The 25,804-nt window shown below is 41.3% G+C and overlaps 1 protein-coding gene across 2 annotated transcripts in view; it reads left to right on the top strand.

Moving 5' to 3' along the window:
• Nucleotides 1-25,804, top strand: part of BLNK (B cell linker) — a 78,899-nt gene extending 53,095 nt beyond the window's left edge. For both annotated transcript variants that reach the window (XM_004020070.6, XM_012102676.5), the window contains 9 exons: nucleotides 10,347-10,419; nucleotides 12,342-12,369; nucleotides 13,173-13,215; nucleotides 14,318-14,405; nucleotides 14,988-15,019; nucleotides 20,876-20,952; nucleotides 21,847-21,930; nucleotides 22,841-22,996; nucleotides 25,195-25,804. In XM_004020070.6, the coding sequence (XP_004020119.2) occupies nucleotides 10,347-10,419; nucleotides 12,342-12,369; nucleotides 13,173-13,215; nucleotides 14,318-14,405; nucleotides 14,988-15,019; nucleotides 20,876-20,952; nucleotides 21,847-21,930; nucleotides 22,841-22,996; nucleotides 25,195-25,314 (701 nt within the window). In that variant the 3' untranslated portion in view covers nucleotides 25,315-25,804. The remainder of the gene's footprint in view (nucleotides 1-10,346; nucleotides 10,420-12,341; nucleotides 12,370-13,172; nucleotides 13,216-14,317; nucleotides 14,406-14,987; nucleotides 15,020-20,875; nucleotides 20,953-21,846; nucleotides 21,931-22,840; nucleotides 22,997-25,194) is intronic.

Here is a 25,804-nt window from a genome sequence, read left to right as displayed (position 1 = left end):
CCCCACTCCAGTACTCTTGCCTGGAAAATCCCATGGATGGAGGAGCCTGGTAGGCTGCAGTCCATGAGGTCACGAAGAATCAGACATGACTGAGCAACTTCACTTTCACTTTTCACTTTCATGCATTGGAAAAGGCAATGGCAACCCACTCCAGTGTTCTTGCCTGGAGAATCCCAGGGACGGGGGAGCCTGGTGGGCTGCCGTCTATGGGGTTGCACAGAGTCGGACACAACTGAAGCGACTTAGCAGCAGCGGCAGCAGCTCTTCTATATTAGTTGTCACCACCTTAACCAGACTTTCTTTAACACTTCATACCTTCTGTCTTAACAGAGTCCGCTAAGCACATCCTCGCCTCTAGGCTCTTTCCTCAGTCACTGAGATGAGCTTCTGACCCTTCCAAATGTTGCTAGTTTCATCCCATTACACAGTTTGTACCATGCCATCCCTACCCAAACCATGAACTCTCAGTGGTTCCTAGCGTCTCCTGTTGCTGCTGTTTAGTCACTCAGTCATGTCCAACTCTTTTTGCGACCTCATGAACTGTAGCCCACCGGGCTCCTCTGGTCATGGAATTTTCCAGGCAAGAATACTGGACTGGGTTGTCATTTCCTTCTCCAAGGGACCTTCTTCTGTAGGGTCTGGCAACTCCCAGACTGAGACCCACAGCGCCGAGTAATGCCCATCAGTTCAGTTCAGTTCAGTCTCTCAGTCGTGTCCGACTCTTTGTGACCCCATGAATCGCAGCACGCCAGGCCTCCCTGTCCATCACCATCTCCCGGAGTTCACTCCAACTCACATCCATGGAGTCGGTGATGCCATCCAGCCATCTCATCCTCTGTCGTCCCCTTTTCCTCTTGCCCCCAATCCCTCCCAGCATCAGAGTCTTTTCCAATGAGTCAACTCTTCGCACGAGGTTGCCAAAGTACTGGAGTTTCAGCTTTAGCATCATTCCTTCCAAAGAACACCCAGGGCTGATCTCCTTTAGAATGGACTGGTTGGATCTCCTTGCAGTCCAAGGGACTCTCAGGAGTCTTCTCCAACACCACATTTCAGAAGTGTCCCCTCACCCTATCACAGCACAGAGAGGTGTAAGAGCCTCCTCCACAGCATTCCTCCTCATCCTCTCCCCAACTGTGCACCCAACACACACACACACACACACACACACACACACACACACACACACACTCCCTTCTCTCCCAGACCTGAAGGCTCAACACAGAGACTGGGAGACCGACCTCTGCTTTCAGTGACATGGTCCTTGAGAGAAAATGAAAGAAGAGTATTTTTAGTATGTTTTCCTAGACTCATTTCCTGTGCAATTGCTCACCCTCTTCACAAGTTCTTACTTCTCCTCACCCTCAGAACCCGCAAGCTCTTTATACTGGCAGCGTAGTGGTCAGAGTCATCTTATCCAGCTCATCTTCATTCCTGGGAACAAATGTTAACACACCAACCTAAAACATCATGGAGAGGTTGCTTTCTTCCCAACTGAAATAGAGACTCCTGACCTGTGATAACTCAGAAGCGCCATCATTACTGGAATAGAAAATGTTTCATTGAAAGAGATAAATGAAGGTTTAAGCACTCCTTTAGAACAACAGTTTAATTCTCTCTGGCGCTTACATCTTAAAATGCTCTTCTTGCCTTACATGGACGTTTTCTTCCTAAAACACACCTGATACTCCAATCAGCCTGTTTGTCATGGGTCCTGCCTTCTGGCATTTGTTTGTGTTCTCACTTTTATGACACCAAATTCTACACATCCTTCAAAGTCCAGCTTGAAGTCTCCCCTCCTGGAAACCCCCTATTTTTTTTTCCCTCAGAGAGCTTTTCTTTGCCATAAGTCTCATCCCACTTATACTCAGCCCGCACCTATTCTCCAATTGCTTTGGGTCTCAGTCTAATCTCCCTAAGTATGTTGCAAGCTCCTTGAAGACACTGCCTTAGTATTGCTGACACAGGAGGCCTTTCCTGATACCACAGTGGGCTAGATCCCCTCGGTGTGCACGCCTATTGTACCCTGCAATTCCCATTTATCCCCTATCTTTCCTGAGATCTCTGTCTTTCCTGTGAGACTCTCAGCTCCATGCCTTGCTCATACTTGTGTTTCTAGGGCCTAGGCAGGTCCTGGCTCAGAGCAGGTGCTGAAATGGTAGGTGGGTCAGTTGATTGAGAGCAATTGAGCCCCCCAAATCTGACTGTCTTTAAGGAATTATATGGCCCCATTATGAAGGCATTAGCCCACTAGATTTCCTATTCATTAGTTTTACATTAATCTAATGTAGCTAAATTTTATCACTAGAGGCATCAGATGCAGAAACCAAACTTGAATAAGAAAATAATTTCTTGGTTAAATGACTGTTGGATATAGACAGAAGAAAGTTCAGGAGGAAGAAGGAAGTGAGTTAACTTAAGGAACAAACCTGAACATTTAGAGGGAGTTTCTGAGTATGCAAACAGTATAGTTTTCAGAGATGATTTTTGTAAAATGAATAATCAGACTCCTGGCCTATGTCTTTGAATAATTGAACCATTGTCCTTTAAAGGCTTCAGAAAGTGCCCTATAGGCATCATGACAGTGCTGTTTTCAGGTGTCCCTATCAAAATACCCCACTGTGACACTTAAAAGTGAAAGTCGCTCAGTTGTGTCTGGGACTATACAGTCCATGGAATTCTCTAGGCCAGAATACTAAATGGGTAGCCTTTCCCTTATCCAGGGGATCTTCCCAACCCAGGGATCGAACCCAAGTCTCCCATACTGCAGAATCCTGGAGTGGGTAGCCTATCCCTTCTCCAGTGGATCTTCCCGACCCAGTAATTGAACTGGAGTCTCCTGCATTGCAGGCGGATTGTTTACCAACTGAGCTATAAGGGAAGCTTGACACTTGTTTCTGGTTAATGTTGCTCTTGGCTCTTTGATGGCTAGTAAGGTGCTGGCCAAGGATCACACACTGGATTAGGCGCAAAGACAGGCTTTCTCTCTCAGTGTTCCATTCTGGGAAGCACAGTAGTGGGACTTAGCCCAGACTCCAAAGCCAGACGGTCCAAGTCTTGGCTCTGACACTCACTAGGTACTAGCCTTCAAGCAAGCTACGTAATCCCCCTGTCTGTTTCCTCTACTGAAAAAATTAAGGAGAAAATGGCACCTATGCCTCAGGATACTGTGAGCATTAAATGAGTAAAAAGATATGAGTCATACATAAAATACAAGCTCTTTGTGATCTATTATTATTATTGTCCAGAATCACTTGTTCAACCTGCCTTAATTCAAGACCAGTCTGATAGAGCAGCCTGTGCACATCTCAGGGAAGTGTTCCTTTCTTTCCATATAAAGTTTTACTCTAAATCACATTTTTCCAGCCTCAGCACAGTTGGCGCTAGGTGATTCTTGTGGGGGCTGTGCTGTGCATTGCGGGCTGTTCAGCAGCATCTCTAGCCCCTGCCCACTAGATGCCAGTATACCCCCTTCTTCAACAGTGATTGGCAAAGATGTCTCCAGTCACTGCCTGGAGGAGGGAAACAAAATCACTCCCCGTTCAGAACCACTGGTCTAAACAAACTGAAAGACAGTCGCCCATTGTGACTGGAGAAGGCAGTGGCACCCCCACTCCAGTACTCTTGCCTGGAAAATATCATGGATGGAGGAGCCTGGTGGGCTGCAGTCCATGGGGTCACTAAGAGTCGGACACGACTGAGCAACTTCACTTTCACTTTCATGCATTGGAGAAGGAAATGGCAACCCACTCCAGTGTTCTTGCCTGGAGAATCCCAGGGACGGAGGAGCCTGGTGGGCTGCCATCTCTGGGGTCACACAGAGTCGGACACGACTGAAGCGACTTAGCAGCAGCAGCAGCAGCAGCAATGCATTTAGAAGGTGGTTCAAGCTCTGGTTGATTCTGTACTTTTGTCAGAAGATGGTACTCAAGGCATGTATTTCTGAGCATCCTCTAAGAAAACTGCATTTTAAAATATTCTTATTTCTTTATTTCCTAAAATGGGGGGTGGGCAGTGAGCAGAGTTTTGGAATTTACAATTCCTTGCTAGTGTGCAAGTTGAATTTTACCTGTAGCCCAAATTGTTCTGAAGTTGTTAAATACAATGTCTTTATGTATTTTGTCAGAATTCAAGCAGTGCATGAGAGTATAGGATGCTTCAGCTAGTGTGCAAGCCCCACTAACGATATATGTAGGGTGTCTATAACAGCTAAAAGAGATTAAATCCCTAAGGCTTACAATGTCAACACTGGATTATTAAGAATAGGGAAATTTAGCAACATCATATGTAGAACAGAATAAAGGATGATTCATAAAATACATGTTAAGTTTGGTTCAGTTCAGTTGCTCAGTTCAGTTCCGTTTAGTTCAGTTGCTCAGTCATGTCCAACTCTTTGCGATCCCATGAATTGCAGCATGCCAGGCCTCCCTGTCCATCACCAACTCCCAGAGCTTGCTCAAACCCATGTCCGTCAGCTCGGTGATGCCATCCAACCATCTCATCCTCTGTCATCCCCTTCTCCTCCTGCCTTCAATATTTCCCACCATCAGGGTCTTTTCCAAAGAGTCAGTTCTTCACGTCAGGTGGCCAAAGTATTGGAGTTTCAGCTTCAGCATCAGTCCTTCCAATGAACATTCAGGACTGATTTCCTTTATGATTGACTGGTTGGATCTCCTTGCAGTCCAAGGGACTGTCAAGAGTCTTCTCCAACACCACAATTCAAAAGCATCAATTTTCCAGTGCTCAGCTTTCTTTATAGTCCAACTCTCACATCCATACATGACTACTGGAAAAACCATAGCTTTGACTAGACAGACCTTTGTTGGCAAAATAATGTCTCTGCTTTTTAATATGCTGTCTAAGTTCGTCATAGCTTTTCTTCCAAAGAGCAATTGTCTTTTAATTTCATGGCTGCAGTCACCATCTGCAGTGATTTTGGAGCCCCCCCGTCCCCCGCAAAATAAAGTCTCTCACTGTTTCCATTGTTTCCCCATGCCATGGCATTCTCCATTGCCATGAAGTGATGGGACCAGATGCCATGATCTTAGCTTTTTGAATGTTGAGTTTTAAGCCAGTTTTTTCGTTTTCCTCTTTCACTTTCATCAAGAGGCTCTTTAGTTTGTCTTCACTTTCTGCCATAAGGGTGGTGTCATTTGTATATCTGAGGTTATTGATATTTCTCCCAGCAATCTTGATTCCAGCTTGTGCTTCTTCCAGTCCAGCATTTCGCATGATGTACCCTGCATAGAAGTTAAATAAGCAGGGTGGCAATATACAGCCTTGACGTACTCCTTTCCCAATTTGGAACCAGTCTATTCTTCCATGTCCGGTTCTAACTGTTGTTTCTTGACCTGCATACAGATTTCTCAAGAAGCACGTGAGGTGGTCTGGTATTCCCATCTCTTGAAGAATTTTCCACAGTTTGTTGTGATCCACAGTCAAAGGCATTGGCATAATCAATAATGCAGAAGCAGATCTTTCTCTGGAACTCTCTTGCTTTTTCGATGATCCAACAGATGCTGGCAATTTGATCTCTGATTCCTTTGGCTTTTCTAAATCCAGCTTGAACATCTGGAAATTCACAGTTCATGTACTGTTGAAGCCTGGCTTGGAAAATTTTGAGCTTACTTTGCTAGCGTGTGAGATGAGTGCAGTGCAGTAGTTTGAACATTCTTTGGGATTAGAATGAACACTGACCTTTTCCAGTTCTGTGGCCACTGCTGAGTGTTCAAAATTTGTCGGCATATTGAGTGCCACACTTCCACAGCATCATCTTTTAGGATCTGAAATAACTCAACTGGTGTTCCATCACCTCCACTACCTTAGTTTGTAGTGATGCTTCCTAAAGCCCACTTGACGTCACATTCCAGGATGTCTGGTTCTAGGTGAGTGATCACACCATCATGGTTATCTGGGTCATGAAGATCTTTTTTGAATAGCTCTTCTGTGTATTTTTGTCACCTTTTGTCTTAATATCTTCTACTTCTGTTAGGTCCATACCATTTCTGTCCTCTATTGCACACATCTTTGCATGAAATATTCCTTTGGTATCTCTACTTTTCTTGATGAGATCTCTAGTCTTTCCATTCTATTGTTTCCCCTCATTTCTTAGCATTGATCAATGAGGAAGGCTTTCTTATCTCTCCTTGCTGTTCTTTGGAACTCTGCATTCAAATGGGTGTTTCTTTCCTTTTCTCCTTTGCCTATAGCTTTTCTTCTTTTCACAGCTATTTGTAAGGCCTCCTCAGAAAATCACTGTGCTTTTTGCATTTCTTTTTCTTGGGGATGGTCTTGATCCCTGCCTCCTGTATAATGTCACGAACCTCTGTCCATAGATCTTCAGGCACTCTGTCTATCAGTTCTAATCCCTTGAGTCTATTTGTCACTTCCACTGTATAATCTTTAGGGATTTTATTTAGGTCCTATCTGAATGGTCTAGTGGTTTTCCCTACTTTCTTCAATTTAAGTCTGAATTTTGCAATAAGGAGTTCATGATCTGAGCCACAGTCAGCTCCTGGTCTTTGTTGACTGTATAGAGCTTCTCCATCTTTGGCTGCAAAGAATATAATCAGTCTGATTTTGGTATTGACCATCTGGTGATGTCCATGTGAAGAGTCTTCTCTTGTGTTGTTGGAAGAGGGTGTTTGCTATGACCAGTGCATTCTCTTGACAAAACTCTGTTAGTCTTTGCCCTGCTTCATTCTGTACTGCAAGGCCAAATTTGCCTGTTACTCCAGGTATCTCTTGACTTCCTACTTTTGCATTCCAGTCCCCTATGATGAAAAAGACATCTTTTTTGGGTGTTAGTTCTGGAAGATCTTGTAGGTCTTCATAGAACTGTTCAACTCCAGCTTCTTCAGCATTACTGGTTGGGGCCTAGACTTGGATTACTGTGGTATCAAATGGCCTGCCTTGGAAACAAGCAGAGATCATTCTGTTGCTTTTGAGATTGCACTCAAGTACTGCATTTCCAACTCTTTTGTTGACTATGAAGGCATTCTTGCACACAGTAGTATATATAATGGTCATCTGAATTAAATTTGCCCATTCCAGTCCATTTTAGTTCACTGATTCCTAAAATGTCGATGTTCACTCTTGTCTAACTCAATGAAACTGTGAGTGATGCCATGTAGGGCCACTCAAGACGGATGGGTCATGGTGGAGAGTTCTGACAAAACATGGTCCAACTGGAGAAGGGAATGGCAAACCACTTCAGCATCCTCGCCTTGAGAACCCCTTGAACAGTATGAACAGTATAAAATACATGTGGTAGAAGGAAAAACTAAGGGTACATTGTTTTCCCAGTTAAGAAAACTTAGTAACCAGCAGCTTATGCAAAGCTTGTGCTGTTAAATCAAACATTAACATAGGGACTTCCCTTGTGATCCAGTGGCTAAGACTCTGACCTCCTAGTGCAGGGGGCTTAGGTTTGATCCTTGGTCAGGGAACTAGATCCCACATGCTGCAACTAGGGATTTCGCGCGCCACAACTGAAGATCTTGCATGCGCAACTAAGACCTAGCGAAGCCAAATAAATAAATAAATAATTTTAAATTAGCATAATTTTTTGCTCACTGTGATTTAAACAGAGCTGATTTTTCTCTTTTGTTAGTATGCTTTTGGACACATCTCCTTCTGCTGCATCCCCCATTTCTGCCTTGGAGTTTTCCAACCAAGAATTCAGCTTTACCGGGAAGTGGGGATCCTGGCAGTAAGGAGGGTATGATGTTGTCCTTCCCAAGCCATGCCCAAGGGTCTGACTTCAGCCAGAGTGACAGGAAGGTCACTGGCCTTGGAGGAGTCATTTTCCATCCTCCCATGGGCATCCACAAAAGCACCCCTCTATTTCACTAATCTTTCCCCACAACAGGGAGAAGCAGTAAGTGAGTCTGACAGCCCAATCATGCCCCCAGGGGAACATTATGAGATTTTGACTGGAGAGGATATGGCCAGCCTCGGCTTTCAACGCGAATGACCTTAGTTTTCGGCAGTGGACCTTCCCCTCAACAGGGGAGCCCCTGTTTACTCCCTTGATCCTATGGGAGGCTCAGAAGTGACACACGTGAAGTACCTGGCCCAGTGCCCAGCATCTAGAGACACTGAAGTGGTTGATAACAAGAGGATAAGATGAAAATAGCAATAATCATATTTACTGAGATCCTTTATGAGTTATACCTAGCGTAAGTCATAAAACTCATTCATTTTACATGTATAATTCAATGGTTTTAAAAAATCATTACATTTGCAGTTTTGTAACCAACACTACAATCCGTTTTAGAAATTTACCATGTCCACCCCAACTCCAAAAGAGCCTTGATGCCCATTTTTGGTCAATGATGTTCCCATGCTCAGCCCTGGGTATTCTGATCTGCTTTTTTTTGCTATAGAGTTTCTTTTATGAACATTCATACAGATGGAGTCATATAATGTGTGGTCTTTTCCATCTCACTCCTTTCACTTTACTCAATGCTTTTGACCATCAAATACTTTCAACCCCTTTCCAGCAATAATTTTACTTTGCTTAGTGATTGCCCAGCTGCTAAGCCATGTCCGACTCTGCAACCCCATGGACTGTAGCCCGCCAGGCTCTTCTGTCCATGGGACAAAGGGCTACAGTCCATGGGGCTGCAAAGAGTCAGACACAACTGAAGCAACTTAGCATGCAAGTACAGCACCAGCTGGGAATCTGGTTAATTCTCTACATCTTCATGCATGTGTGTGCTAAGTTGCTTCAGTCCCTTGAAATTTAGGTAGTCAAGACAAGGGTATTTCACAAAGAAAGCACCTCCCACCCACAATGTCAGTCTTAAATATTGAGAATTTGAAGAGCAATATCAACTTGATGCTCTAGCTAATGAAACACAGTTGGACTCATACTACTACATATTCAGTTGATATTGCAGTTTACTGACACGGGAAATGTTAAAAATTTCAAGTGTAGCTTCTTTTTCAAAGTGTTTTAAAAAAAATCATGTCAGGGTCAGGTTACAACTAAGTGAGAGTTACATGGGAGCGGCCTCTCCTTTTGCAGATGCCACTGGTGAGAGCTGATGGAAATTAGCCCTTTTGTAAGGACTGTGTGTAGAAAGAAAGTCAATGGGCTCTGAGCGAGAGCCTGAAGGACTCTAGTGAAGTACATGAGAATGAACTTTATGACGTCTGCACTTAATACTTTTCAAGGCCTTTCCCCCTTTTTTGTGTTTGGAATAGGTGGCCCTGTCTGATGAGGTGGTGTGGGGTGCCTTTGTATTCCCTTGTAAATTCTGAGAAGGCAGAGGCCTACTCGGCTCTTCCACAGTAACTAACATAGTACTTCCAAGCGCTTTACACATACCAGGCTCTCAATAATTCTTAGTAATAGATTATCCCCTCACCGTTTGCTTATGTGTGCTTTATCTTGCAAACTCAAATAATACAGACTGAGGGCAAGTCCAACCTACATTTATAGCATATCCCCTTTAAGTCCATTGGGAACTGTGAACTTGTAAATGTCGTAGGTTCTTAATTAAAATATTCATTCAGTTCAACTTAATTCAATAGAGAGCCTTCATATCCCTGAGCAGTAAGGTCCAGGCAGGCGAATATCAGCTTGAGAGGAGGCAGCCAGGAGATGCTGAGGGGGCTGGCTTAGCTCAGGCCTCTCCCCTTCCAGGCCTGCTCCCTTTCCAGTCTCTCACCTTCCACTCTCATAATGATGGTCAAGTAGGGAGAAGGGAAGTGGGCGCAGTGGACAAGGCCTTTTCGATCCCTTTTGTGGCTTCAGAAGATGAGATTTCGATAACAGCTTGCTGCTTCTCTCAATGTGTCTATTTGTGCAATGGGTAAAGGCCCTGAGAATACAGAGATGAATAAATAAGTGTCCTCCAAATGTGAGGTGAGGTGTGTGTACTGTGTAAGTATGCACAGTTAGGAATGATTAGTATCTCTAGGTGTGATCAGGAGTGGTGGGTCTGTGCCCCTCTGACTCTGGGCATCTCTGGTGTGCACATATGTGCAGTGATTATAGATGCAAGTGTGAGCCCCCTCCCATATGAACCCTTGTGAGCTCTCACTGAGCCCATAGAATCAGAGGTTCTTAACTTGTCCCATAAGGACAAGGAGAGGTCATTTAGCAATGTTAGGATGGGAGTTCCTAATTAACACCCCAGTTCTGAGCTTATAAATTGGCATTTTAAAAAGTATTTCATTACCTTTGCCTGTGATAGGTTTTCCCCCCAAACTTCAACGTAACTACTTATATATGCTTAACTGAAAGTAACAAAAAATGTGCATGTCTTTTGAGCTTGCCAGCAAGGCCAGCTCACTGTGCCATCAGGCCCAGAGACTGACCTGTGTATATGTCTGTGCAGGTCGCAAGAGTGGAGCCTGGGACTCCAAGTCAGCTTCTTTACCTGCTGCACCATCCCCACTGCCCAGGGCTGGGTAAGTTCCTGTTGCAGAGAAGCAACTCTGTGATTTAAGTAACTAGTCTCTATCACTGCTGTGAGCTGCCTGCCTGGAATCCACAAAGGAGTCCTGCCTGAGTATCTGGGAGCCCAAGAGGGGCAGGTGTCTTTCTGCTATTTCCATCCAGAAGAGCACACGTGCCCAAGCTCAGATGCAGGCACACCTAACATTACAATAGGTGTGCTCCTGGAGTGTGCAATGACCCTCCTGCCCTACTCATCTCCATGTCCAAGGCATGCTTCAAGTTGGACTTCGGGTGCCCCTGCTGACATCAAAAACTAGTGGTCTTTCCTCCCATAAGCTGTCAGTTAAATCTTGAGCTCAGTGGCTTGTGCTCCGCAAAACAGAAGCTCCAGAGCTTGAATATTTTAAGACCCATAAGCAGGTTTCATTCCTCCTTTCTACTCCTTGGCTTCTCTTCCAAGTAGTTAGTGATCTGTAAACAAATGAGTACACAGAGCAGCTTGTACGGGGTGTTCAGTCAAAGCAACACTGCTAAGGTTCCTTTCAAAATGGAGAGGAGAGGGTCATTCTTTCTCACTGAACTTAGAAGAACTTTGTAAACTGTTGGGTGAGTACTCTAATGTGTTAATACTACAAACAGTGACCCAGTAATGTCATATTGGCTCAACAGGCTATTTTAAAAGCACACTTAAATGTGTCCAAGGCTGGCCTGCATGGTTATAGTCTTAATTCTGCCTTTGAGTAAAGCAAAGAAGCTTTTAATTTCAGGGGTTTATTAGGCAAAACTGTGCACACTTCTCTCTTGGCTTAGTTTTATCACTTCAGACAAGTTACTTAGTCTCCTAATCTCTAAAATGTAATAAAAATACCCACTTAAAAAGGACAGTGTGGGGTTTAAATAACATGTGAATAGTCTAACCCAGTACCAGGAATTGGGAATTGTTAGTATCCTTCCCCCAATCATCCAGCTCTCAGCTGAAACAAAGTGAGAGACAGAGAGAAAGCCAGTATTTAGAATGAATGCAGATGACAATTATAAAGCCTTAGCTTCCCTTGTGGCTCAGATGGTAAAGAATCTGCCTGTAATGCAGACCTGAGTTTGATCCCTGGATTGGGACGATCCCCTGGAGGAGGGAATGGCAACCCACTCCAGTATTCTTGCCTGGAGAATCCCCACCGACAGGTGAGCCTGGCAAGCTACAGTCCATGGGGTCACAAAGACTCAGAAATGACTGAGCAACTAAGTACATTGCACAGCATTAGAGTCCAGTCTCTACTGAACTAAGACAAACTGGTATGTTAGCTCATGCAAGAACCCTCAGGACCAGAGGTCGCAGTGGTTTTCAAACATGTCATTTGTCTTGGGTTTATCTGTTTGGAGTGAAATTCTAGGCAGATGTCCAGTAGAGAGGAGTCACCAGAGGCTAGAGGGCCACTGGCATGGGGAGGCGCTGGCTGCCAAACACACCTGCTTGGCCACCCTCACGTCTTCACCCTCCTGCCCCAGACAGTAGCCCTGTTGGGGGAAGGGAGGGATCTCCATGCACCTTTGAAAATACTATTTGTGGTCCTTACATTACAGATGAGGAAACTAAAGCTCAGACTGGCCCTCACAGCCAAGAGAGAGGCCTGAGGTCACAGAGTAATTCGTTGCAGAACTAGAGCAAGAGCTCAGTTATCTTGACTCCCTGGTAACTGGCTCTCCTGTTTATCCCCATTAACCCCTTGGCCATCTGTCAGCAGACGCTATCTGAGGTTCAGAAGATCATGACTGAATCCTGTTTCTGCCCTTCTCTGCCCTTCATGGATCATCTTCTTAGACACTTGTATCACTTTCATTATTCTAGTTTATATTTGAGAGTAAAATGATAAGTTGTCAGCTCCTCTTTATCTCTGCTGTGTTTTAACAAAGTCAATCTCTTTTTATCCCCCAGGAAGAAAACAGCTATGCCACTGAAGACAGTAAGTTAATTGTGTATTTAAATGTGCTTCATATTTCCTGCGTTGTTCATTCTTATCCATTTATTTAAAGTTGACAGTGCTTTCAGCTAAGAGGAACACAGCAATCTTATTGCTGCCTGGATAGTCCAAGAGAATCTTGGAATCCTCAGTTAGGCAGGGAAGATGGGAGGGTCCCATCCTCCAGGAAGCCTGTGGCTTCACTGAGTAAGTGGCTGCAGGGGCCAGGCTCCCTGCCTCTTGTGACCTCTGCCTTCCCCTTGGGAAGCCCTGGGTCTGCTTCCCCACCTGCTGGCCTGGGAGCTAATGACTGACAACTGTACATCAGGCACACAGTCCTGACTACACTCATATTCTGGCCAGAACGTGGGGAACCTGAGCCAGCCCACTATTTAAGGAAGCCCATCCTGACCTAGTATCTACACTGTAGCCTGACATTTACAACCACAAACACCAAGACGGTGGGGTTCTGAGACCTAAGCCAGAAGCCAGATTTCCACTGCACAGGCGCTACTGCCCAGCAGCTGCTGGGGGGCCATGCCTTCTTCCAGAACTGCTGACAGACTGGGGAGACCCCACACCAAAGTGACACTGCTCCTTCCATGACACACTGCTGGTCCATTGTCAGCTGATGCAAAGGTTGAGCTGGGGACTGTGTGTTTTTAATGGTTGCTCTTGTCATTGAAAGAAAAGCCATGCATCAAAGAAATATTCTCTCTAGTATTTATTTTAATATTATTGTTTTGACTTTTATTTCCACGTACCACTGTATTGAAGATCCTTACCTTTTTTTTTTTTTTAAATAGACTCCAGTTGCCTCTCAACAGAATGCCTCAAGTGTTTGCGAAGGTAAATCTATATTACTTTTATGGAAGAGCATGTCCTCTACAAGTTATTTTGATTAAAAATTTGTATACAAATATATTTCTAAATTTCTTTCATTATTTATAAGGCAATTGTAAACATAAAGCTCAATTTTTAAACAGAACAGTCTTTACTTTGCCATGAGTAGTGAGTAGCAAAGCTGATCAGGACCTGGGCTTGCCAAGCTACATCTGTGCAGTAGGCCACAGTCGACATGCCCCAAACCTGCCTGTCTGTAGACAGATATGACTTGCCAGAAACTGTACCACAACCTCACATAGGTGTGCAGACTGATTTAGAACCATTCCAATGTCTCAGAATTAATGGGTAAGTTAAGTAATGAAATTTTAACAAATCTGTTGGTTTGAACAAGTTCTTGTGCTAAGTTTTCAAAATAATGTTTCCTGAGTTCAAATATCTATCTTCTTAGTACACCTTCAAAGGCTTCCTTTCCTTTATCATAACCATGTATACTTTCTATTAGAACTTTCCCATTTAAAAAAAATTTGAATTTGAAAAATACTGGGAGGAAAAAATCCCAGAAGAACCATTCATAATCTCAAGACCTAAAACACTACATAGAAATGAAAGCTTTGTACCCATCTAATGCCACACTTGAAGGTACTCGATGTTAAAAGCTACCATTTCCTGAGTTAACACAGCTATACCTGTCTCTGACGATGGATGGTAGACATTTTCTGAATGTGTGTTACGACTCACCTGTCTGCTTTCATTGCTCTGCTGCGTCTCTTCCATCATTTCCCACATCTTTCCTCCAGACTCCTCTCCTGTTGTCTTGCTTTCCTCTGCCTTTCCTCTGATGCTTTTGGCTTGCTATCCTTCCATTCTTTATAGTCTTCCATGCCTGCTGAGCAGGGAGCTTGGAGTGACAGTGAAGCCTTAGGGTGAGCCTCTACAGGAAGTAAGTACAACTCTGAGCAAACTTCATGGCTTCAGAGCTTCTTGGTGAAAGACTTGCTCACGGGAAGACATTTGACCAAACTCAGTTCTTCTCAGTTGATACTGGGTTTGGGCATGGGGACAGACATTTCCTTCTAATCCTAATATAATCATTTCCTTAATGCAGAAAAACCTATACCTGCTGAACGCCACCGGGGATCTAGTCACAGACAAGAAAATATGCAGTCACCGCTGTTTCCTCCTCCTGCCCAGAAGTAGGAATCTTCTCCTTTGAAAATAAGTTTCCTTAACATCTGTATTGTCATACTGCACAGAAACACTCGCTTATAGTGATCAGTAAAGATTTAGTATTTTATTGCTTTGCAGTTGGAGAAGGCAATGGCACCCCACTCCAGTACTCTTGCCTGGAAAATCCCATGGACCTAGGAGCCTGGTAGGCTGCAGTCCATGGGGTCGCAAAGAGTCGGACATGACTGAAGCGACCTAGCAGCAGCAGCAGCAGCAGCTTTGCAATTAAATTTTTTAAAAATGTTAAGTAAGCAACAACTTTAAAAGAACTGCTTAGAATCACAGAGACTTAACTAATATTTCAGTTAATTATTGGACTGAAGTAAAATCTAACACAAGCTAACCCTCCATCTTTTAAAGAAATTAAGGGAATAATCTTACTTCTCTTGAAGGCTGTAGTGCCTCTCCTGTCTTTAGATATGGTTTATTGGTTCTTCCTGTTGATCCTTTGTGATGCACCTCTTCAGAGTATTTTCAGTGCAAATAAAAAGTGAAACTTATTCATCTTGTGCATTGCCCTTTAATTAATCTGAATTTCTTCCTTTCAGGGCAGTTCATCAAAAACCCATACCTCTGCCAAGTAAGTACAATGAAGGCATGAAGAGCAATATCTATTGTGTGAGCTGGCTCTTCATGTCTCTACCCAGGGGTCCAGGGAAATACTGCCTCTTCCAGTGGAGTATTCTCTCCAGCTTGTTTCCTCATCTGTAAAATGGGGCCAAGAATACTTATTTAATAGAGCTGTTCCAAAAAGTAAATAGAATTGGGATCATTCTTACTTTTTTCCTTTTTAGTTTTGATTGAGTATTTTACTGATCATCATTTATTTAATTTTTTTCACAACAACAATATAACTTTTTTCAAAATAAGATGATTAAGTAAAACAACATGTTGTGCCTGATACATAGAAGGTCTTCAATAAATGATATTTAAATTAAATCTAAAATACCTTTTAATTATTATAAAATGTATCTATAAAAGGTACCCTGAAAAGAAGATTTAGCAAATATCTGAATAATTTTCCCAAGGCAAATAATACAATACCTTAAAAATATATGAAGTCAGGCTCACAGAACACAATTACCCAAACCTCGATTTGCTTTCTACTTAATCTAGGGAAAAAAATGAAAACATAAAACAAAACCCTTCCTGACATGGATAACATGAAAAATATTCCAAAGTATTCAAGATTTGATACATTTAAATAAAGAATATAATTATTGTATATAAAATTTACATGTGTTTAAATAAACATAAATCCGTTTACTAGGTTTTAACTGGATGTTGATTCATCTTAAATAAATAAAACAAAATATAACTTTTCTAAAACTCTGAACACAAAGTGAAATGGTGTAGCTATAGAATTTTCTTTTTTACTATGTAAAGTTTTATTATACCCTTTACTGTTTTTTAACCCAAGTCATTCTTTCAATTGGCAAATACTTATTAACCATCTGCTATATGCCAGGTACTATTCTAGACACTCAACATTCAGGAAACTAAGATCATGTCATCTGGTCCCATCACTTCATGGCAAATAGATGGGAAAACAATGGAAACAGTGACAGACTTTATTTTGAGGGGCTCCCAAATTACTGTAGATGGTAAATGCAACCATGAAATTAAAAGACACTTGCTTCTTGGAAGAAAGTTATGGCCAACCTAGACAGCATATTGAAAAGCAGAGACATTACTTTGCCTGTAACAAAGGTCCGTCTAGTCAAGGCTATGGTTTTTCCAGTGGTCATGTATGGATGTGAGAGTTGGACTATAAAGAAAGCTGAGAGCCAAAGAATTGATGCATTTGAACTGTGGTGTTGGAGAAGACTCTTGACAGTCCCTTGAACTACAAGGAGATCCCGCCAGTCCATCCCAAAAGAACTAAGTCCTGAATATTCACTGGAAGGACTGATGCTGAAGCTGAAGCTCCAATTCTTTGGCCACCTGATGTGAAGAACTGACTCATTTGAAAAGAGCCTGATGCTGGGAAAGACTGAAGGCGAGAGGAGAAGGGGACAACAGAGGAGATGGTTGGATGGCATCACCGACTCAATTGACATGAGTTTGAGTAAACTCCGGGAGTTGGTGGTGGACAGGGAGGCCTGGCGTGCTGTAGTTCATGGGGTCGCAAAGAGTCGGACATGATGAGCAACTGAACTTAACTGATTCTAGACACAGGGGCTACAGCAGTGAACAAAACAAATGAGTCCCTCCCTTATGGAGCTTCTATTCTACTGGAGGAGATAGGAAACATAAACAGCTAGATAAGTCATACGGTAAAGAAAAATGAAGCAAAGAGGCAGGGGGTGGGCACAGACAGGAATGGAGGCAGTGAGGGCTGCAGTGGCCAGGTAAGACCTTATCTATAAAACAGGGTCTGAGAGCTCCTCCTACATAGGGCACATGTAGGGGGAAAATGAGCTAAGACTTGGAAAACAGAACAGGACTAGCACATATCCAGGGATCAGAAAATGTCAGCCTTGAACTCCCTCGGCTGCCCAAACTGTGGAAACCCTTCAGTTCAGTTCAGTTCAGTTCAGTCACTCAGTCGTGTCCGGCTCTTTGCGACCCCATGAATCACAGCACGCCAGGCCTCCCTGTCCATCACCAGCTCCCGGAGTTCACTCAGACTCACGTCCATCAAGTCAGTGATGCCATCCAACCATCTCATCCCCTGTCGTCCCCTTCTCCTCCTGCCCCCAATCCCTCCCAGCATCAGAGTCTTTTCCAGTGAGTCAACTCTTCGCATGAGGTGGCCAAAGTACTGCAGTTTCAGCTCTAGCATCATTCCTTCCAAAAGAAATCCCAGGGCTGATCTCCTTCACAATAGACTGGTTGGATCTCCTTACATCCAAGGGACTCTCAAGAGTCTTCCCCAACACCACAGTTCAAAAGCATCAATCCTTTGGCCCTCAGCCTTCTTCACAGTCCAACTCTCACATCCATACATGACCACAGGAAAAACCAAAGCCTTGACTAGATGGACCTTAGTCGGCAAAGTAATGTCTCTGCTTTTGAATATGCTATCTAGGTTGGTCATAACTTTTCTTCCAAGGAGTAAGCGTCTTTTAATTTCATGGCTGCAGTCACCATCTGCAGTGATTTTGGAGCCCCCAAAAATAAAGTCTGACACTTTTCCCACTGTTTCCCCATCTATTTCCCATGAAGTGATGGGACCGGATGCCATGATCTTCATTTTCTGAATGTTGAGCTTTAAGCCAACTTTTTCACTCTCCTCTTTCACTTTCATCAAGAGGCTTTTAGCTCCTCTTCACTTTCTGCCATAAGGGTGGTGTCATCTGCATATCTGAGGTTATTGATATTTCTCCCAGCAATCTCAATTCCAGCTTGTGTTTCTTCCAGTCCAGCGTTTCTCATGATGTACTCTGCATAGAAGTTAAATAAGCAGGGTGACAATATACAGCCTTGACGTACTCCTTTTCCTATTTGGAACCAGTCTGTTGTTCCATGTCCACTTCTAACTGTTGCTTCCTGACCTGCATACAGATTTCTCAAGAGGCAGGTCAGGTGGTCTGTATTCCCATCTCTTTCAGAATTTTCCACAGTTTGTTGTGATCCACACAGTCAAAGGCTGTGGCATAGTCAATAAAGCAGAAATAGATGTTTTCTGGAACTCTCTTGCTTTTTCCACGATCCAGCGGATGTTGGCAATATGATCTCTGGTTCCTCTGCCTTTTCTAAAAACAGCTTGAACATCAGGAAGTTCACGGTTCACATATTGCTGAAGCCTGGCTTGGAGAATTTTGAGCATTACTTTACTAGCGTGTGAGATGAGTGCAATTCTGTGGTAGTTTGAGCATTCTTTGGCATTGCCTTTCTTTGGAATTGGAATGAAAACTGACCTTTTCCCATCCTGTGGCCACTGCTGAGTTTCCCAAATTTGCTGGCATATTGAGTGCAGCACTTTCACAGCATCATCTTTCAGGATTTGAAACAGCTCAACTGGAATTCCATCACCTCCACTAGCTTTGTTCGTAGTGATGCTTTCTAAGGCCCACTTGACTTCACATTCCAGGATGTCTGGCTCTAGATTAGTAATCACATCATCATGATTATCTGATCATGAAGATCTTTTTTTGTACAGTTCTTCCGTGTATTCTTGCCACCTCTTCTCAATATTTTCTGCTTCTGTTAGGTCCATACCATTTCTGTCCTTTATTGAGCCCATCTTTGCATGAAATGTTCCCTTGGTATCTCTAATTTTCTTGAAGAGATCTCTAGTCTTTCCCATTCTGTTCTTTTCCTCTGTTTCTTTGCACTGATCGCTGAAGAAGGCTTTCTTATCTCTTCTTGCTATTCTTTGGAACTCTGCATTCAGATGCTTATATCTTTCCTTTTCTCCTTTGCTTTTCACCTCTCTTCTTTTCACAGCTATTTGTAAGGCCTCCCCAGACAGCCATTGTGCTTTTTTGCATTTCTTTTCTATGGGGATGGTCTTGATCCCTGTCTCCTGTACAATGTCACGAACCTCATTCCATAGTTCATCAGGCACTCTATCTGTCAGATCTAGACCTTTAAATCTATTTCTCACTTCCTCTGTATAATCATAAGGGATTTGATTTAGGTCATACCTGGTCTAGCGGTTTTCCCTACTTTCTTCAATTTGAGTCTGAACTTGGTAATAAGGAGTTCATGATGTGAGCCACAGTCAGCTCCCGGTCTTATTTTTGTTGACTGTATAGAGCTTCTCCATCTTTGGCTGCAAAGAATATAATCAGTCTGATCTCGGGGTTGACCATCTGGTGATGTCCATGTGTACCACCTTGTACTATGTACCTTAGAAGCATGTGGCCACCTCTTATGTTGCTCCCATCTGGGAGTATTGTCCCCATCTGTTAGAAGACAGCCTTCCTTCATACCTAACCTTGCTGGGCCTGCCACACTGCTCCCTCCTGTTAGCAATGGTGGCTCTCACCTTTGAACATCCAGGATTTTATCTGAAGTGCTTGGTTCATCTAAGTGACTTTCCCTCCTAAGGAAGGACAACTCTCGTTGCTCTGGTCAAAACCTTAGAGTCACCCATGACCCTTCGCTTGCTTTCCTCACACTCCTTCCAACTGTTCCTTCACAATATGTTCAGAATCCAATCACTGTTGCTACTCCCACTGATACTATCTGCTTCAAGGCACCGTCATCTCCCGTCTGGGTTTGCAACACACAACTGGTCTCCTCTCTCTGTTCTTACCCCCTTCTCTCTATTTTCAGCCCTGGAGCCAGAGTGACCTTATTAAAAGACAGGCAGACAATTTTACTATTCTGTTCAAAACCCTCCAAAAGCTTCCCATGCCATGCTTGTTAAAGCTCAAGTCATGTTAAGTGTCCCCGGAGTCCCACAAACCTTGCCCATTCCCCACCTCCTGTCTGACTTCATTCCTTATTCTTCTCCCCTTTTCTCACTGCTCCCCAGGCACAGTGGCTACCTCTCTATTCCTCAAATTTGCCAGGCCCTTGCATTCACTGTTTCCTATACCTGGAACATCCTTCCCTGAGATATACACATGCCTGCTCCCTCTCCAACTGCAGATCTTACTCAGGTGTCACCTCAGTGAAGTCTCCCTGACTTGTCTATATAAACATACTACTTGCCCAAAGCTACCCACCGCCGCTCCCCTGTCTATTCTTCATACCATTATGACTCTGTAATATTATATGTATGTTTACTTTTATCTTTATTGCCTATCTCACTCCATTAAAGTTTAAGCTCGAGGAGGGAGGGATATTTTGCTGTTTTGTTGACAGCTGTATATTCCCAAAGCTTTTGAATGAATGAATACAGCCAAGTATTTTCTCCATTTCATGTCTCCACATTTAGATGGAGTTTGTACTTAAAGCAGCAGTTCTCAATCATTTTGACCTCAGGACCATCCTAACACTCTTAAAAGCACTGCAGACCCAAAGAACTATGGTTCATGTGTTTCTTTCTAGTAATAATGTGTTAATTAAAAGACATTTAAAAAATTTATTAACCCTTTTAAAAAATGTTAAACTTATTACATTTATAAGTAACATATTTCTATGAAAAAATATTTAAAAAAAAAGATTTAGTGAGAAGAGTGGCGTCGCTTTACACTTTTAAAATTTATTAAATGCCTGCAGTAACAGAGACAGCCGAATTCTCAAATCTGCGTCTACATTCAACCTGTTACAGTATGTTTTATTGGTTGAAGTATACGAAGAAAATTGGGCTTCACAGAGATACGTATTTAGAAAAGGCCTTGCAAATCCCCTGAAAGAATCTTGGGGATCCCCAGGGTCCTCAGGCCACACTTTGAGAAGCAATACTCTTAAGGATTTTTTGGTGTGTGTGATTTTTCAGTGTGTATGCTCCTTGCAGCACCCACCACAGTGCTAACATACAGGCATAGTAACTGATCGAGATATAAGAGGATCCACTGACTTTTCAAATCCTTTTCAGGATTTCCAGAAGGGGGAAGCCCAACCATGGATGGCCCACCACCCAGCTTTTCATCTAACTCTAGTTTGTCAGAACAGGTATGAAATGAACTCATAAACTGCAGGAAAGGGCATGCCTTCTTATAAGAGAGATTTGGAAGTGAAACTTGAGAACACCTTCTATTTTAAGTTGGCTTGTGAGTTGTTGTTTGCTGATGGGTACAGAATACATTTCCCCCCCCAATTGTTAAGACCTCACTCCATGTATTCTAATTTGTGTTCTGGATGCCGTAAATAACCATTGGTGCTTCTTCAAAACTAGCAAAGACGTGTGCTGTTTTTATTGTTCTCCCTCTCACATAGATTCTATTTAAACTATGTAATTTTCTCAGAATAGATCTGTGGAGGCATATGATATTAAAACACATAAAACAGCAGTTTTAAAAAAAGACAGAGAAAGGGCAAGTCTCTAAGCTTTCTCAAATTTAAAATAAGGATGATGGCAGATATTTATCTTGCCTTCAAAGTGGTTGTAAGAATCAAATAAGATAATATTTGTAAACATGCTTTGTAAATTACAGAACAGTCCACGTAGCAACAACAATAAGATTATAATAGAAAGCGAGATGGTAACTTATTTAGGAGAAAGGAATAAATGGTTCAGGAATCTGGCACAACTTAGTTTTTATGTTCAAGTATTAAGTCCAGCCCCTAAGGCTAAATGGGAAAATTATGTCATCCTTGCTGCTGCTGCTGCTGCTGCTAAGTCGCTTCAGTCGTGTCCGACTCTATGCGACCCATAGATGGCAGCCCACCAGGCTCCCCCATCCCTGGGATTCTCCAGGCTGAGCAAAAGAAGCATAAAACTCATTTTCAGATTACTGGTCCAAATGTAGTTAGGTCTTTCTGGTGATGCAAACTTTGTTTCTAGTGCAGAAACTACAGTGTCATTGAAGTGCCATCTCATGCTTACCGATGCCTTCTCATTCACAGGAAGCGGATGTTCACTGTAAACCGTGGTATGCTGGTGCCTGTGATCGAAAGTCAGCTGAAGAGGCATTATACAGATCAAACAAGGTCTGACTGTTTTAAATCTCATATTCTGTCTTCAGCCTATATTGGCACAGTTGTCACCCTGATAATGTGTGCTTGTCCGACTCTCTGCAACCCCACGGACTGCCAGGCTCCTCTGTCCATGGGGATTCTCCAGGCAAGAATACTGGAGTGGGTTACCATGCCCTCCTTATAATTTCTTCTTCATTTCTGAGATAGTTTTGCTTTCTCTTCAACTTCTTTCCTGAGTTTAATCAACTCATTGCATCTTTCCTTGCTGTTTTTTGTCCACTTTTTGTTCATAATTTTTGAATTTATGATTCTATAATATTTTAAAAGATATTTAATTAAATTTGGAATGCCATGTTACATTTTTTAAAACTTTTTATTTTGTATTGGGGTACAATTGATCAACAAATAATGTTGTGTATATCCATACAAATATGGATACATATACATGTATCCGTTCTCATAAACTCCCCTCCCATCCAGGCTGCCACATAACACTGAGCAGAGTTCCATGTGCTATCAGTTGAAATGTTTTGGTTCCCAGTGTCTTCTTTCTTCTTATAGTGCTTTTGAATGGAATTTGTCTGATATGTTTTCTTATTCATAGGTAACTTGTGAACATGGTTCCTAGTTCAAGAGTGCCCCTTAGATTTGACCTTAATGTGTCCCTTCACACATTTCCAGATCCTATAAACTTAGTATCTTCAGTGCCTCAAAAACTAGCACTGACCTCATTCAGAGTTTTCTATAAGTATATATTTTACTGAAGTATTTCCTTAGAAAATAAAACAAGTTCTAATCAGTAATAAAAATCATATACCTAAATAATTACCTTTTGAATATAATATAGGTATTTTCATAAACTGATTTTTAACCTATGGAAATACAAGTTAACACTAATCTTAATTATTCTTTTAATAAACAGGATGGATCATTTCTTATTCGGAAGAGCTCTGGCCATGATTCCAAACAGCCATATACATTAGTTGTATTTTTTAATAAGAGAGTATATAATATCCCTGTGCGATTTATTGAAGCAACAAAACAGTATGCTTTGGGCCGAAAGAAAACTGGTGAAGAGGTCAGTAATTTCTCTCTAATCCAATACTTCTGTAAAAGGCTTAAAGGTGGATGCAGGAGCTGTCCTTTTTAGTGGTCCTGAAATACTCTCAGATAAATTTTGAGCTCTTAGAGGGGCTTTAGACTTCCTTGTCCTGCTAGAAAACTCTGGTAAACAATGATTCTTCTTGGGTTAAAGAATCTTCATCCCTATCCCAGAATGAATAGCTCGGAGTGTCACCCCACTCCCCAGATATCTGGCCTATGGATATTAAAATAAACACATATTATTATACTAGCATCTAGAAATATGACAGTCCTTTAAAACGTTTACTTAAATTATCTACAATAAAAATATTATTTGTCACAGATACTGAAAATTTGAATTGAAAATTTAAAACTTTGGTTATATGATATTAAGCATGTGGATATCTTAAAAAGTCTGTTTGTCTTTGTGTTTGAGTATTTTGGGGTAGAAAAATTATCTACATGATTAACTTTTTGCAACTGTTTCAGCATTATGTGGATATATATTGAGTATTTTATTGCTTTGATATGCTATATTTGCTTTATTTTATTGATCATGGATTTTGAGTTATCAAACACATTGTTTTTCAGTCCATGTGTGAATATTTCAAATACACTGAATTAATGTAGGCAGAAAAAAGGAGTGTTAAGGGGAAACTGCAACTAAGTTATGTTCAATTCTTTATTCAATTAAATCAGAAATATGTGTATAAGCTTATATCTTAAATATGGGATATTAAAAGTATTTTAAATAACAAAAATATTACAAAAAGGCCTCAACTCCACTCCTTACTTCAAATATTTCAACTCAGGTCAACCCCCTACTTCAAATATTTCAATCCCCAAACTGCAACAAAGTAATACTCAAAAATATTCAGAAGAGCATAAGGACAGAGTGAGATGCTTATTTGTGTAAGCATAGCAACACTCTCCCATATTTCCTGGGTTCAGAACACACTTTCTCATTTGGAATTCACTGCAAAGAGGTTGTGCTATTTCATTTCTTGGTTTGTTAGTCCATAAATTTAACCTCCAACTGCATTCAGTTTAACAATATGCTGTGCAAAACAAACAGAATGAATGTCTTTATGAGTATCATAAAAAATTCACTGGCAAGCACAAGATGGGGAAATGACTGAAGAGAAAGTAAGAAATAAAGACTAAAGGTACTTGGAAGTCTCTGTCTCTCACCTCTCCTCCCTGACCTAGTATTCAGAAGCCAGTTATCGAGAAAACAACTGGTGTTTCATTTGAAAAACTGACTAATATTCTGAATATTTATTTAATATATACTGTTTGGAAGTTATCCAAATAATTAATGAAGGCTTTTAAACACTTTTTATTCTAGATGTTTATCTTTATATGAAAAACTAAAAATCAGTTGATGATTATTGCTAAATTATAAAGCAGTGTTGCAAAACAATTATCACTTTTAAAAAAATGACCCTAAAAGGCTTTATTTGATAATTGTGAGCTTGTAGCACTTTTGTATAATTGATGCATATCATTTCATGGTCTGTGTTACATTCATTATATCCTTCATTTAAAACATTGATTACTTTTCAGAAAAAAATTGTGATAGCCTTAAATTAAAACTAATAGACAACAGAAATTAATATACAGAAAAATAAGTATGTATAGTAACAGCCTCGCATGAAATTCCATTATTAATCAGACACTAATTTAGCTCTAAATTTATTAGGAGCTAAAGCAAAAATGGATATATGAGGGTTTATAAAGTTTTTCTCGTTAAAAAAAAGAACACAAAAACAAGCATGAATTAATCTGGGAAATAACTCTCTTGACACTAAATTCTAAGATTAATTTATTACATCAATCCTTGTATCTAAGACATGCAACATAACAGACAGTCTATGTTTTATAGACAAATTCAATGTATGACAGTTTTATACTTGATGCTAAATAAAAAACAAAATATTACAACATAACAAAGTAATTTCTCTAAGTAGTTATACTAATTGAGGATGTCAGTTGTGTTTTTAATCTTATTGACTGGCCAGGGTCTGACACCTCAAAGGTTGTGGCCTTTGTTAATTTAGTCTTTTTTGGATAAAATGTCAGCTGGGAATAGTAACTTTGACTAACCTGAAAGAGTGGGAGAATACGGGAGGAGTAGAGCTCAAGGTTAATATAAGTTCCAATGTATAATTCATCTACGTTTTCTTGTTCTAGTACTTTGGAAGTGTTGCTGAAATCATCAAGAATCATCAACACAGCCCCCTGGTTCTTATTGACAGTCAGAATAACACAAAAGATTCCACAAGACTGAAATATGCAGTTAAAGTTCCATAAATTAAAAAACATTTTTAAAAGGAAGTCAACATCATTGCTTCAGATATTTTCCCTACTTCCACTTTTAAGGAAAAAGCCCCCAAAGTTCATATTTTGGGTTATGAATCATCCAATAATAAAACAGATGAGGAAGCTGTGGATTTCCTTATAAGAAACTCACAAGGACTTGTTCTATTACCTGAACTGAAAAATTGTTAATATCTGGTGAGGCTGAGAATATGCTACCAATATTCTCCAAATAAATGTCTCTATTAAAAAAAAAGGCGTAAAGTATTTTCGGTCATGTAAGAAAATAACACTTTACTTCCAAAATAAGAAAATGATATTCTTGGATAAAACAAAGCTGCTAAAAATTTAGGCCACCACAATAGTCCTGGTGCACTAATGTAACTAGGGTGTCTACTGTCAGTGCTTGACAATTATGTCCTGTTTAAAATTTTAATATGTATAAAATAAAATAATAATGTATGATATTCATAAGTACAGATAA

Source organism: Ovis aries, chromosome 22 (genome assembly GCF_016772045.2).
Source record: "Ovis aries strain OAR_USU_Benz2616 breed Rambouillet chromosome 22, ARS-UI_Ramb_v3.0, whole genome shotgun sequence".
In the NCBI taxonomy this organism is placed as follows: domain Eukaryota; kingdom Metazoa; phylum Chordata; class Mammalia; order Artiodactyla; family Bovidae; genus Ovis; species Ovis aries.
This window is presented reverse-complemented; position numbering and strand designations above follow the sequence as displayed.